The 16,160-nt window shown below is 39.6% G+C and overlaps 1 protein-coding gene across 6 annotated transcripts in view; it reads right to left on the reverse strand.

Annotated features, from left to right (window-relative positions):
* Window positions 1-3,026: 3,026 nt before the first annotated feature.
* DIDO1 (death inducer-obliterator 1) overlaps window positions 3,027-16,160 on the reverse strand; it is an 87,380-nt gene continuing 74,246 nt past the window's right edge. For all 6 annotated transcript variants that reach the window (XM_081949686.1, XM_081949684.1, XM_081949688.1 and 3 more), the window contains 3 exons: window positions 14,431-14,520; window positions 13,542-13,737; window positions 3,027-8,132 (listed from right to left, as the gene is read on the reverse strand). In XM_081949686.1, coding sequence (XP_081805812.1) covers window positions 4,849-8,132; window positions 13,542-13,737; window positions 14,431-14,520 — 3,570 coding nt within the window. In that variant the 3' untranslated portion in view covers window positions 3,027-4,848. The remainder of the gene's footprint in view (window positions 8,133-13,541; window positions 13,738-14,430; window positions 14,521-16,160) is intronic.

Below are 16,160 nucleotides of genomic sequence, written 5' to 3' on the forward strand. Positions count from 1 at the left end.
GCTTTTCCTACGAAGTAGAGCAAATCTGACGAGGTGTTTTCTTCAGGCTCGTTTTGCTTGCTTTTGGATGGCCTCTTCTGGCGGCTTTTTTTTTCCGTCCCAAAATCATCCTTTTTGCACGTTGGCCAGCCAATCTTGCTCTCATTCAGATTCTCATTTTAAGAAGAAACTTAGAAACCTGTTTTGTTTTTTTAAAAAACTCGCCAATCAGCATGTGTGTGTGAATTAAGAGTGCTGACTTATGGATTCATTTTGCAGTTCCGGAATGTAAAAACCAATATCATTCGGATGTCTTGAGTTTGCTAATAAGGGTCGGTGAAGGCAAAATGTCTTTACCGAAAAGCATCACCCCTGTGATAGTGCTGAGGAGGAGTGAAATTCAGCAGGTTCTGGAGAACCAGTAGCGGAAATTTTGAGTAGTTCGGAGAACCAGCAGATACCACCTCTGGCTGACCCCAGAGTAGGGTGGGAATGGAGATTTTGCAGTATCCTTTCCCTGCCATGCCCACCAAAGCCACGCCCACGGAACTGGTAGTAAAAAAATGAATTTCACCACTGGTGCTGAGAAATGATCATGAATAATTCCACAAACTCTTCAGTGGAACTGCTTGCCTCTGAAGTCGTAGGTGCTCCCATCACTGGAGGCTTTTAAGAAGAGGCTATAAAAAAGATGTTGAGACTCTAGAAAAAATTCAGAGGAGAGCAACCAGGATGATTAGGGGACTGGAGACTAAAACATGAAGAACGGTTGCAGGAACTGGGCATGGCTAGTCTAGTGAAGAGAAGGATCAGGGGAAACATGATAGCAGTGTTCCAATATTTGAGGGGATGCCACAGAGAGGAGTGGGGGGGTCAAGCTATTTTCCAAAGCACCTGAAGGCCAGACAAGGAATAATGGATACAAACTGATCAAGGAGAGATTCAACCTAGAAGTAAGGAGGAACTTTCTGACAGTGAGAACAATCAACCAATGGAACAGCTTGTCTTCAGAAGTTGTAGGGGCTTCATCACTTGAGATTTCAAGAAGAGACTGAACTGCCATTTGTCAGAAATGGTGTAGGCTCTCCTGCTTGAGTGGGGGGTGGGGTTAGACTAGATGACCTATAAGGTCCCTTCCAACTCTGTTAAAATAAGGTCTCCTGCTTGAGCAGGGGGCTGGACTGGAGGACCTCCAATATCCATTTCAACTGTTATTAATTGTATCGTCTAAGGATTAGTTGGTTGTGTACCCTTTACAGTTCCAAGCATGTGAAGAATCAAAATGGATGAATGAACATTCCAACCAGCAGATGGCCTAGAAATTTTCAGCCAAGACCACATTATCTTTTACGCTAAATTTTAATTGTGGGAAAATGTTTCGGCATGTCTCGTTTAAGGGCAAAAGATGCTCACTTCCACCCATTCGCTGAAGAAAATAGAGCACATATTCCAAAATGTCATTTCAAAAAAATAGTTATTGCTTTATGGGTTCTTTCATTCTGTCTTGCCACCCGACCTCATGAAATACACATCTCTACTTTTCAGTTTGTTTCTAGTCTTCATGTATCTTAGACTGAAAAAGGAGGCTGTGAGACTGACCAGACCAAAATAAAATTTCAAAAGTGTGCAGATCTGTATATACATTCATTTGTTCACATTGCGCTAATACCAGTAATTTAAAAAGGGGTCTGTGATGATGCTATTCTTTTCCCAAGCCAATTAACTAACTTCTGCAGAGAGGCAGCCAGCAGAGACCAAGTTCTCAGTCAAATTTCAGTCCTGTAGGTGATGCAGAGTTATCCACCCCATTTTGGGAACCTTCTATTTCCCCCCCCCCCCCTGGAAATATCAGTTTAGGATGTTTTTTTAATGTCTCTGGGTGGCATGCATATCTTTTCATCACTGTGGAATATATGCTAAAGTTTTCCTTTTAAACTGCTGTAATAACTGAATATAATTTTCTTCCCTCCCTCCCTCCAATTGCCCAACTCTAAACAGCATACAGTTCCCTAATACATGTGGGATTAAAAGCAATTCAAATCTCAGTGCAAAGAAAATAATACATTATAATAACAGAAAACCAGGACACCTATTCAGAAGAATGAAGTAAATGATGTTGTCAGTTGCAAGGTCATGACCGACCCATCGCAATCAGCCACCTCATTCTCTGTTGTCCCTTCTTTTGCCCTCTCTTTCCCAGCATTAGGCTCTTCTCCAGTGAGTCCTTCCTTCTCATTAGGTGGCCAAAGTATTTGAGTATTGAAGTAAATAGTTATAGCAAATAGCTTAAGATGTTGTATTTCAATAGAGTTTACTGTAGTGATTAAAGCCCCAAGCTAGAAACTAGGAAACTATGAATTCTACTCCTGCCTTAGGCACAAAGGTTGGTTGGATGATTTAGGCTAGCCGCTAGCACTCTCAGCCCACAATACCAGTCTGGTGACAAGCTGGTCATCTAATTCTTGGTGCAACCAATGTATCAATATGTGGTTGATCTGGGAAAAAAAACACCTGCACTTGCAGGAAAAATTCTGTATACTTTGTGAAGCAATTCTAACTTGTCATGACAAGATATTCTCTCTTCTTTCATACAAATCAAATGTACTCCTATGACTCAAAAATAAATGGAGAAAATCAGAAATACTCCTGAATGTTTAGTTTAGTTGCTGGCCCAGAGGAAGGAGCAATCTATTTCTCAGATCTGAAAATGGTTTTGCAAGTTTAACTCTATGAATCACAAACCAAGTCCTGGGAACTGGCAGTACCTTTCATGTATATCCATCCTTTTCAAAAATTGAAAACTGGATCCTGGATGTTGTGATCAGACGATTGCTATGCTACCTTAACATTGAAAAGATGCACAGATCCATAATGGAGCCCCTCATCACATTTCGTAATTGAAAACAACAACAAAAATAGTATTTTTTTAAAAAATGAGTAAAGTATCCTGTTTTGCAAGATCTGGCCATGTTTCCCAGATTATACTGTCACATTACTAGATTAATACTCTGATCAGTACCTATAAAATTCTTCATGCCAAGGCTTTCTGTAGATGTTTATTTGACTTACAGTAACAAAAATCTATGAAGTTCCACATTTAATGTACAATGATATATTTTGAAATATAAAATACAATTTACAGAAACTTCTGTCAAGTAAACCTAAACAACACTTGATTTAGTATACTTACATGTATGGTTTTAAGTTAGAAACTTCTTGAATAAAAAATTACATCATAGGTATTTGCATTCTATACCACCTCTTTTAATGTTTTGCAAAATATTTTGCAAACAGGCCATTTTTTTTAAAATATCAGCATGTCCATGATGTTTAAAGACTAAGATGTACCAATATAAAGTATAACTATGTGGTGATTTATTTATGGGGTAGTACTATTTATATTGCAGGTTTCAAAATGCAGATGTTACGAATTTAATTTTACAATGCTTACAAAAATATCAAAGTAACTGTTTATCTGTAAATGTATAAATCCAATTCAACAGGTAATGTTTTTCTATGTACTGTTAAGAATTATAATATGAACTTGAAGAATACAGAAAAAGTAATAGAATACTGTTTTTCACAGTAAAAAGCCTTCCCTTTTAAAGTACAGAATTGTTAGTAACGGCTTTATTTCTCCAATCTTTACAGAAATATTTACTTCCAATTTTATCATAGTAGCCATGAATTCACATGGACAGGACATATTCCTATCAAAGTTAAGAATTTCACTGCTGTTGGTGTCAATAGGATAATTATCAGCATCCTGAAATCTCTCCCACTTAAGTTAGAACTTAAAAGTTCTTCATCTTGGCTCAAGTAAAACTGTCTTTAGTTCATGAATCTTTTGACAGATAACCAGAAGAAAAGTCAAACTCCTTCAACTCATTGCTTGATATATTAATCTTGATAATTCTTCCTCCAACTTTGTTCAGTCAATTTAGGTTAAAAAATCAATACCTTTGTTTTTAAAGCTTAGTTATATTGAGTACAGAGGGCATTAATTTTTATTACAACTTTCATCAAAATACAGAACTTTAAGAGTTTATTGATAAGAATGGTAGTGATCTATCTAGACATATGTACTTCTTGTCTAAGATCATAAATCAGTTGAAATTACATTCAAAATGCCCTCATGTAAAATGTGAGTTTAGAAATTTAACATTTCTTATTCAAATACTCTTCAAATTACAAGTAAGTAGCAACACTGCTCTTCCGCCATCATTTGTTAAGTACACAAAAGCCATAGATTAACTCAGGACAAAAATATTGATATTTTTGCAGTTATGTAGGAACCCAAAACACAAAAACACCATGTATTTGAGATGTAAAGTTATGGCTTCTAAAATCTTATTTGAATTCTCATAAAATTACCAACTTAAGTTATTGGAAAACACAACTTTGAAACCTTTAAAAGCAATGTGCTTTTTGAAGACAGTTCCCATTTTTTTTTGTCAGCAAATGGAAATTCAAGATAATAAGGAAAACAAAGCCATGTCATAGAACTGTTAGATCCCAACCAAGATCTTTCTTTGGGAGTAAGTAGGATTCCTACAGGCCCCTACTCTAAAAAGGCAAGAGCAGTGGTCCTAAGCCCTACTGATCTCTTATCTGTACACAGCTGCTGGGACCAGTCAGGGAAGGACTGTGTCTTATGTACTCTGTAAGAAAACTTTTATGAACAAAATGTATTGAGTCCAGGTTTTCCCGGCTTCCTACCTTAATATATTGCATTTACAATTCAAAATTAGTCTTTTACGAAAGCTTTTACCAAAGTATTTTCTAACAATATACAATATATACAAGTAGTACACAGTCAACTCTTACATGTTTCCCCCTTTACTTCTAAGGGATTCCTTGCTGAAGAGTCTACTTAGCAGAAGCAGCTTCTGGATGTGATGGCTTTTGGGTGCCCATCTGGGATTCTGGCTTAGAGTCTCTATCACATTCTGTACTTTTGCTCCGCTCCTTGCGGTCCCTTCCTCTATCTTTGTCACGGTCCCTATCTCGGTCCCTCTCTCTCTCCCGGCTGCGGGCCCCGTCCCTGAATCTATCGTAGTCACGTTCTCTGCTTCTGGACCGGTTCCGTCTTCGATAAGAATCACATTCTCTCATCCTGGTTCTTTCCCGGTTCCTTTCCCAATCTTTGACCCGGTCTGAATCCCTTTCCCTGTCTTTATTGTAGTTTCTATCTCTGTTTTTATCCCAGTCTTTCTCTTTGTGTCTCTCCCAATCTCTTTCCCTACCCCTATTCCAATTTCTGCCGCGATCCCTTTCCCAAGCCCAATTATGCTCGCGATCCCTCCGTCTATCATCATTTCCTCTGTTTGATCTATTGTCTGATTTCTCTGGCTGCTCTAACACTTTTTCCTTATTGCCTCCCTCAAATCTTTCCCTCGGCCCCCTGTCAAAGCCCTGGCCTCTGTAGTCATTATTTCGACCCTCTCGAAAATCAGACGCTGGCCACTGTGTGTCTGATGAAGAACCCTGCCCTGAAATATTAGGATGAGAAGAAGATGGGCCAGATTCATCCCATATCTCTTTCCTGTGTTGTGGAGGATGGCTTGGAAGCTCCAAAAGAGGTCTGGGGGATGGTTTCATACCTTGTTGAGACTGTCCTGGGAAATTATGTCTGTTAGGGGCAGAGTCATTTTGTTCTGAAAACGAGGCAGGTGCCTGTCCCCTTGGTCCTCCAAACTGATGTGATGCTGAGCCCCTCTGGTTTGGAAATCTGGGGGGTGGGCTTCCTCTCCTCTCTTCAAATGGTGAGGGCAGAAGTCCCCTTGGTCCTGGCATATGACCTGGTGCCGGTCCTCTTTGTCCTTCAAACTGATTGGGAGGAGGACCTCTTGTACCTCCAAAATGATTAGGTGATGGACCTCTTGGTCCTCCAAACTGAGTTGATGGGCCCCCTCTTTGATTTTTAAATTGATTGGGCGGAGGCCTCCTTTGGCCCCCGTAGGAAAATGGAGGAGGCCCTCGATTTCCTACAAACTGCGGAGGCTCAGATCCTTCAAACTGGCCAGGCGGACCGCTCACCTCATGATACTGAGAATCTGAAAATTCTCTCTGTTCTGCTTGAGATTCTCTGTGATCTTCAAATTGAGAGGGTGCTTTTTCTCTTGGCACACCAGGAAACGATGGAGAAGGGCCCTTATTTTCAACAAAAACAGGTGGACCGTGTGGCGCAGAAAATAACGAAGGAATAGGTGCTCTTGGCGCTGAAAATCTGCTTGGTGGTGGACCTCTTTGCCCATCATTACTTGGTGGAATGTTATGTCCTTCATTATATGGCTGGGGGGGACCCCTTTGCCCGTGGAAATCAGAAGCACTACACAGTACCGGAGGGGCACCTTTTTGCCCAGCTGGAGGAAAAGGAGGGCCCCCTCTCACTTCTTCAGTTTGAATTGTAGAAGACTCCCTCTGTTCGTAAAAATGGCCGGATTGAGGATGGACTTCGCCTTCGTTATAATTCAACGGACCTCTTTCTGCTTCAAAGTGACCAGGAATTTTCTCCTGAGATACAAATGTTGAACTTGGAAAAGAGTCTCTTACGACCCCTGGGGTGCTGTTGTCCTGAGAGGCATTTGACCAAGTTACAGTCTGTGCATTATTAGAGCCTGAGAAAACGGGCATGAAACATGGCGTGGGAGGGGTAGGCAGCAATACTTTACGAATAGGCGCACTTGTAGGCGATTCAACGGGAGCTGGTTTATTTATAATTTCCGGGTGAATTTGTGGAACGTTTTCATAACTGAGAGGCACATTTTGCTCAGGGACAGCAGGAGGACCCGTTTCACTTGCCATCCATGTTTCATTGTGACATTTCTCCTCTTTGTCAAATGCCGCCTGGAGTGGACCTGAATAGCTGGATGGAGGGATCTGTCCAGCAGAGGGTTCTCCCTGTATCCCATGCTGCTTTATATTAAAGTCAACACTTTCATTACACTCCGTTAGGATTCTCCTAGCTTGTCGGGGATCTCTGCTTTGTCTGGGATCATTTCCTTGGCCCAAGAGTTGAGGCTGAATGGAGGAAGGAGGCATTTCGGGTTTTTCAGAAACGGGTTTTTCGTGTTGGAATAACTCAGTTTTTGCTATGGACGATTTGGGAGGCGGGGACATTAAAGCGTCGGATACCGAAAAATGAGCCATGGAGACACCAACAGCTGCCCTTTGTTGCCTGAGTGCCTCCTCTTGTTCTTCGAGCTGCCTTTTCTGCTCTTCTATTTGTTTATTTAGCTCCTCGAGCATTTTCTGTTGCTCTACCAAGGACGGCGCAGGAGCCGCATCAGGCACGAAGGGAGCAGATGTGGTTATGGAGCTGTTTTTAGAGTCCAAGTACATTTTATTAGGTAAATCTTCCACGGCGACTTTTGCTTCTTCTAAGATGGTTTCGTCTTCTGGATCGTAGGCTTCATCCTCTTGTTCCGAAGTTTCGCAGCCCTTCTCAAGTCTGCTTTCGCCAGCCTGCATTTCAAAAGCTCTCTCTGGAGCATATTCTTCCTCGGGATCATAAGGTCTGTCGTCTTCCTCCTCCTCGATAGCTTTGTCTTTCGACATCTGTCCAAACTGCTGCACAATAGGGTCTATTAAAGGAGCAGCAAGTGGCCCTTCGTCACTCCCCACCTGTGCTTCGGGCTTCGAGGCATGAGGAGTAGCTTCAGGCTCATTGGTGGCAGGATCAAAAGACTTCTTTTTCCCGAAAAGGGTTTGCAAAATGTGATCAAGTGGTGTGGATGATTTTGAGGCTGAGGAACTGGCAGAAGACACAGGAGTAGCGGTAGCTCCTGAAGCATTAGATGGTGCCACGGTGGTTGAGCTTCCTGCTTTAATGGATGACAGTATTTTTAATACAGAGGGTGCCATGGTTGAGGATGATTCTGAAGGTGGATTTGGAGGTGGAGGTGGAGGAGAATCAGGAGGTGTTGTACTGATTGTGGTTTCTCCAGAATACAAAGAAATTTTTCCAGTTTTCTTTTCTTGCGGGGGAAGTGTGCTGCCCTTAGAGTATCCTAATACTTCTGTTTCTTCTTGTATCTGGACTCGGCTCCTCTTCTCCTCAGGCTTTTCTGGCTCCAATACAGCTGCAGGACGCTTCGTTTTTTGGCAAATCACTAATCCAAGAATTAAATTTGGACGGTTTGATTCAAGACCTAAGGAGAAATGGGAGAAACAAGAATTTTAGCATCGAAAGAGCCATTAAAAAATCATTTCATGTTTTAAGGGTAGGGAGAGTTACAAACCCTGTCAAGTACTTTTATTAACTATAAATCATTGGTATATTTGCTATTTAATTTTTTGAAAATACAGTCAAAAGTTTACTACTAAAACAATCAGTAATGAAGTATGTTGATATTTAATAAATGATTTAATTAATTAGGAAAGAAAGTTATGGCATATATCATGCTAAAATATTAACAAATGCACTATGGCAATGATGTATTATCTCCATTAATGCTAGGTATATTTATGCAATAAAACTGTTAATTATTATTTTCACATATTCAGTTACAGAATGATAACCAGATGATGGTCTGTAAAGTACCATAAATTGTTGAAAATCATGGCCATGAAAATATATATAACAATTCATTATGTTTGTATTCCATAAGTGTGAGGTTCTGTTTTAAACATGCTATCTGTATTGTAACATCATAGTATGTTTTACATTTGAGATTATTTTTGATTCAGCTTTCCAAATTCAATAATTGATTACAGTGAACATATTCCTTGGCCCATTATAGTTGAGCTGAACTATCAAACTGAAACTGATCAATCAGTATGCGGACATCATATTTATATATTTTTCATCACGGTTCACATCACTTGTAAAACTGAAATTTGCAGAAATTTAAAAGTGTGTGAACCCCTTTGAATTTTCAATATTTCTGCATCAGTATGACCTAGCAGCTGATCTATTCTTCATACGTGCTAAAACTAGATTTTAAAAATACCCCAATTAAGCAAAGGGGTCAAAAGCATTGGGTGGCCAGAGTATATGAGCCCCTAGGATTGTTGGTTCATTTGAAAGTGAAATTAGAGTTAGGGGTTTCAGTCAATGGGATGACACCACAGGTGTGAGTGTGGAAGGTCCTGCCTTATTTAAAGAACAGAATTTTGGGAAATCACTGCCATAGCTTGATCTTCGCAACACGGGTTATGTGGAAATATGTCATTCCTGGAACTGAGAAAATTTCTCAGGATTTCCAAAAAAGCAGTTTTTTGATGTTGGACTAGAAGAGGTTCCAAAGAATTTGGTGTCCACCAGCCTACTGTTGGGCACATCATGTTCAAAAACACAATTCAACCCCACTGCTAATCTCCCAGGAGTGTTATGCCAACCAGAATCACACAAAGAGCAAGGCGTGTGATACTCCAGCAGGAGAAGGAAGCCCAGGGTAACATCTAACCGAAGGCCTCTTGCACTCAAGAATGTCAATGTTCTTGAGGACATCGTGGTGGCCATCCTGATAGGGTTGCAAGGAGAAAGCCGCTATGCTCCAAAACAGCTCTGCTGCTCTCTAGTTTGTGAAATATAACGTGGACGAACCGGAAGGGTACGGTATTAGAAGAACGTTCTGTGAATGGATGGGACCAAGTTAAAACTTTTTGACTTGAATGAGAAGTGTGATGTGTTTTCGAAAGGCAAACCATGCATTCCGGGAGAAGAAATTTATCTCAACTGGGAAGCATGTTGGTGGCAATATCATGGTTTGAGCATGTTTTTCTGGCTCTGGACCAAGTTAGCTTGCCCTCATTGAGGGAATTCTGAATTTTGCCAGCAATTTCCTGATGCTTGTGAAAAGAAGCTAGGTTATACTGTTTATCTCCTGTTCAGGTGAGAAGACAGAGAAACTATATTTTTGATGATCACTTCTGCAAGCTTTCCAAGAGATGGTCCTCATTTAGTACTGGTCAAATGGAAACTCCTGAAGGATTGTGATGCTTCTCCTTTCACCTCTTCTTAACCCTAATCTTATCCTTTATTCCTAGCTGGCATTCACATCGACACCAACTTTGGTTTGCCTCATCCCTCAAGATGGCTGCCCTCCGACTATCAAACAAGTCTGAACTGGGATACAAGCAATACATTTCATGTTTTTGAGGGAATTATTAGAATGAAAGGAAAAATTCCCCGGCTATAGAAAAGCTGTCAATCAGCATGAAATACAACTCCATTGTTTCATGCTGATACGGGTCAGCAACTTTAGACACTGCTGATGCCACTGTGCCACCTGGAAGTTTTCCTTCTTAAAGCTAATCCTAAACTTTACTGCTGGGAAGTTGCTACTCTTGAGAAGTGTATTGGTGGTTTTTTTTGTAGGAATCTGGTAATTCATTGGTGGATATGAAAGCACGCTAGGTTTTTGGACAATGATAAAGATTGCTATTCTTGGAAGGTGATGATAGCCTCTGGTAGAACAAGTGCAAGGCCATTCTGTTGTACATCCTTTGTAATTTAAATGCTGTAAGTGCTGGCATAGCTGTAGTAAGGAAAAGCCTTGCAAGAACACACTTTGGGAGCATGGGTGGCTGGTGGACAACTCTAATTTGCAGAGAGAAGTGATTTTACTTGCCCTGCCCTGCCGAGACAGGTAGTCCTTGACTTACGACCACAATTGGGGCCAGAATTTCCATTGCTAAACAATACAGTTGTTATTTGAGTTGTCCCTGATTTTATGACCTTTGGGGAGGGGGGAGGGGGTGTTAAGCTAATTACTGCAGTTGATGAATGGATCATGTGGTTGCTCAGCAAATTCAAATTTCCATCATGGACTTTGCTTGTTGGAAAATGGCTGGAAAGGTCGCAAATGGTGATCACATGACTCCAGGACTCTGCAACCGTCGTAAATACAGTGAACACGATAGGCCTACTTTAAATTTTAGTTTTTATAGTTTCTACCCTGAAATAACTGAGTTTTGGTTCTAGCTTATTTTTTTACTCTGGAATTCAAGTAAAACAACAGTTTGAACTCTAAAATGGAGACTGTTGATGTAGAATATTCCTAGAATGTACTTGTAAAATAATCCTACTACATATTGCTAGCTATGTACAACTGGTGTTTTATTTCAAAAAGAGGTATCATTTATCGTACAAAGCATTTGATTGAAAGAGACAATTACCACTTTGTATAAAATACTTTTATTGAGATTATATAATGAAAGCAGTTGTTCATCTTTGGGGCCAGGGAAGAACATTTATGATTTTACATCTTTCCACACATTCATCCATACTACAAAGAACTAAGACAATTCCTTGTGTGAAAATACTCTCGCTAATCATAATCTTCATCAAAATTACTAGTACACAAATACTGTTCAGTGTTTCCTTTTGAGAAAGTGTGTTTTGAGAATTTTCTGGTCCCTGCCTGTTTTATAATTCCCGTCTCTTAACTAAAATGACAGCTACAAGTGTGATGTTGTGATTTCCAGTGTACTTGCATAGGAGTTGAGAATTTATTCTGAAGAGTACTATCATTCCATTCTCAAAAGTACATTGAAATATGTACTGATTGAACCATCCATAGAAGTTTGGATATTCTAGGACGGCAAGGCAAATAAGTGTTTAAAAAAAACTGTTGAGAACAAAGTGATTTTTTAATGCGCGAAAAAATGTGACGTTTGATCATATAAGGCAAAAACATAATCAACTCCTGAGAAACGTTGACAGTTGCACAATGCACCATCCCAATGTTGTAATCATCCCAATGCTGGGATCTGCTCCTGTGGGACAGATCTAACAACTGGTGCTAAGTAAAATTCTCTCTTTACCTGTTGGATTCTTCTACTCGTTGGATATGGAATCATTTCTCCACAGCTCTTCCAAATTGTTATGTCCAAGATGACATGGTACACATATTTCAACTTCTTATGTACATTTGATGGCGCAAGAATAATGATTATTTAGAGGTGATTTCAGACCTGCCTTTCCTGACTTTCAAGTTGCCAGAGACCCATTAGAGAATGCATCACAGCTTCCTTTTCGCCAACATTTAAGTGAAATACTTATAACAAGGCAATCTATTGCAGAGACTGTATTTTTAGACCCGACTGTTTTGGCCACTAAATTATCTGATTTAGAATGGTTCTTTGGGGAATAAGTTTTCGAAGGATGCGTGCAATCTTCAGAAGAATATGTGGAGTTTATCAAGATGTTGATGTGGATCTTTCCTCAAGAATACAGAGCATTTTGCAACGTTCAAGGAATATTCCCAATTCTTTTCAGCCTCAAGATTTGCCCAAAAGGTATGATTATACTACCAGGACCAGGGGAGCAGAATTTTAATATTGAAAGCTGCAATTGGAGTGCTCCCTGCCAGTGATTCATGGAACCACTGTGTCTCTCTCACTTTCTTTCATTTATCCAGTAGCTGCTGGAAGAACCTCCTTGCCAAAGTTATAAATAGATTATTGGTAAAAAGATTGTTAATTTATGCTAAAAATCACATGTGATATTCGGGTTGGCTAATTTAGCACTGCACTATGATTACACAGAGATTTTCAGTGATAAAAAAAGACTGTAGAAAGGGGTTTGAAGATCCAAAGTGAGAGTAGTGACTTTGGTAAAATGAGAACATTTCTTGTTTTCTTCAGTTCTCGTCTGCCTGCACTTCTGGATCCAGAGAATTTCAGATATACTGGAGCAAATATTTAGTTATCTTGCTTTATACATGTAGCATACAGACCTTCACTCTTCAGAAGTGTGGGCAGAAATCTGTGTGATCTCTCAGAGATCAGAAATGTAGAAGTATAAATATTTAATTTTTTATTTCTGTAAGTACATAAGAATGTACAACGAAGATGGAGATGTGCCATCATCATAGTGTGTCATCTGTTAGCGACCACATAAGATTTTTCTCCTGCATACTTAAATAACATGCAATACTTGTTCCATTAAGTCTATTATTAAGTCTAAAATTCTACCTTCAAAACTAAGGAATGAGCTCTGATTCTGATGTTTTTAATTAGAATATTCCATCCCATGTATCAAAGGCTTGACTGAGGTGATGTCACAGGGCAAATTAGGCACTTTGTGTTATGTCTCATTTGCAATTTTAAAACTTTGGATTTTCCTCTTCCTTTACTTCCCTTGGAAACCCAAATCTAGAGATCTTGTAAGATTTGGGACGTGAGAAATCAAGTCTATTCAGAACATACCTGTTTATATATAAAATGCCGTTCAACAACGAGCAAGCAGATTCTACTGTCTTAACTTGAATTTCATTGTATAAACTGCTAGGAAGATACCATTCAAAGCTGAAGCATGTTATGTTGTGTATTAATGTTGTAAAACTTGGCTAATATGTCTACAACCGTTTTAAAGAGAAAGAAAAATCTTGTACTTTAGGGAACAAGTTGTAGACACACACACATACACAGAAAAAGTATGTTGTTACATACTTTTAACAGTTGTTATGTTTGTACGCTACCTAGAGTTATCTTTTTGCGAGATGGGTGAATATGCTAAATAAATGAATGGAGTGTGTCATGTCTGGTGTAATACTTGTACCTGTAAGTTGGGAATGGAAGGTATGTTGTGTTTCCTATTGTTTATTGCTTACCTGGTCCCTCAAAAGGCAAAAGTTTGGATGGAATGGGATCCTTAGCCCTGAGGGGAATCAAATACAGGTCCTTGACATGCCTGTTGTTATTAGCTACAACTCCAAATCGGCACCGGCTGCTAAAATAGGAGTAGAGAGAGATGTAGGCAGCTTCCTCCTCTTCTGTTGCTGGGTGGAAACGGATTAAACACAATTCCTGGAATATAAAAATATAAAGGAAAAATACTGACTCTTGGGGGGGAAAAGAGCAAGTAAAAGCAACATACACTGAAGGAATACATACATTAGAAAGAAGTCATCCAGAATATTGGTGGCAAACTCAAAGGCGCTGTAAAGTTTTTAAAAAGTTGTCTTAACTAACCTTTCTGGGGGGAAAAAAATCCCCACTAATTTATTAAACTCAAGGTAGTGAAAAAGTATTATTAGTAATTCAAATTCTGATTGAATTTGATACTTCCTTCTGATACGTAATGTTTTTTTAAGTTAATATTTGGGGGTATATTTAAATAAAAGCCCTGTTAACAGGCCAGCAAAAAATTCTTACTGGGACGGCTAATCTTAAATCAAAGATAAAAAGCACTGTTGGTTGTCTTTTAAAAATACCCACAATCATATAATACTTATTTACAAGGCTCACCAATAAAGCTTACTTTAGAAAATATGGCTGACAGCAGCTGTGTGGCACAATTCTTTTAAAAGTTCCTGCTATTCAAAATATTTAGAGTGGAACACATTAGCAATTGCTTGTGCCAGTAATTCAGACTGAGGGTTAACTCCAGCCTTGGGCAACAGAATCACTGCGAAGATGTATTTGACCCCGGTCGTTATTATATCATCAGCCTCATCATCATCATTTCAAATGGATTACAGTAGTGCCACACTTGATTACCTTTGATACGGAGGATTTAAGTTTGCCAATATAATCCCACACCGTTTTTGGTGAGATCCTCCCTCCGATATGAATTGTATCTGGTAAATCCTAAAGAGAAAACATGAGAAATGTGAGGGAATGTTTTCTGTCCATACTGTAACAGCTAGATTATAAAGGGCAATCCTATTGTGGGGCCTCTCTGAGCTTGCTTGTTTTCTTGCAGAGGTTTTATTACCCAACTAGGTAATGTTATCAGTGAGCACTGATGATATTATCTAGTTGGGTAATGAAATGTCTGCAAGAAAGAACCAAGACCCCCCTTTTCAACCTAAGCTACAAATATTATGAGAGTCGTATTCTTATTTTTATAATCAGGGCTATTATTCTCTCCTTAGTATCTAAGTACTTGGCACAACATTAAAGAACTTGAGGACTTCGAAGTGTTGCTAATTTGCAACATCCAACACTTTCAACAAGAATTACTAAGGGTAACAAGCTGTTAGGTGACATCCTGAAGGCCAAGGGCTCTGACTTAGGACATATAATTTTAAAGAATCAAAATGCATAATCTAGTTTTGTCTACATAAATAGGCAGTTTTTATGTATGCAATTATTACCTTCGCATGGTACAGGAAAAAAAATGAAATCCTTAAATTATGCTATCATGTTGCTAGCTTACTCCATACGAAGTTAGCAAAGTTACCAAGTTATTAAATTTGCTTTTATTTTTTGGGGGGAGGGGGGTACATTAAAATATATAGCATATCTACTGAATAGATGATCAGGAAAAATGCCAGCATGATGTAGTGATGTTAAACTAGGACTGGGGAGATGCTCCCAGGTAACTTTGGGATTTAATTTTATACGCCACCATAGCTGGCTGGGGAATTCTGAGAGTTGGAAGTCCACAAGTATTAAAGTTGCCAAGGCTGGATACCTTTGCTATAGGCCCGTGATGGCGAACCTATGGCAGGCGTGCCACAGGTGGCACGCAGAGCCCTCTCTGTGGGCACGTGCGCCATCGTCATCTGCTCTTCAAGTTTCTGGCGTGCACAAAGGCCAGCTGGGTGGCGTGCATGCGCATGCTGGAAACCCGAAGACATGGTGTCCAGCGTGCATATGTGCACTGGCCACCTGGTCTTCGGGTTTCTGGCGCTCTAGCATGTGCGCCCGTGAGTTCCAGTTTGGGCTCTTGGTGCCGAAAAGATTAGCCATGACTGATATAGGCAATGGGGTTGTCTCAGTCATTGACTATTACCATCACATGCTTTGTTTGTGCTTAAGTTTTATCTTTCAAAACAACCATTTTGTTTGGTCGACTCAGTGAGAAAAACATGTTTGGAATCATTGCGAGGAATTCTGGCCATACAACAAAGATCTGTAGATATATAAAATAAAAGCTAATCAATTTCCTTAAATGTATTTCAATGTTGGGAAATCCATAGGAATCAGAGGAAGGCTTGCGGCAATGTGTCATAAATGGTGAATTGTCACCTGTGAGAACCAAATTTAACAGCATTTTTAGCACGACTGCTTCCCCCCCCTCCCAACTATGATTCACTTGTCTTCCACCAGCCGTTCCCTGAGATAAAGTTCAGCATCATTTTTCCTCTGTTCCTTTTACATATTATGAACGTTTTTAATTATTGCAGTTTTATGGTTGTTTTCGTATTATGACTTTTTTTTTAGAAATTCAGTTTGCGAATCATTGTAACCTGTTTGGAACCCAGAAAGCAGTCTGCAAGTGG

The sequence above is a fragment of the Natrix helvetica genome (assembly GCF_964273705.1).
Source record: "Natrix helvetica genome assembly, chromosome: 3".
Lineage (NCBI taxonomy): Eukaryota > Metazoa > Chordata > Lepidosauria > Squamata > Natricidae > Natrix > Natrix helvetica.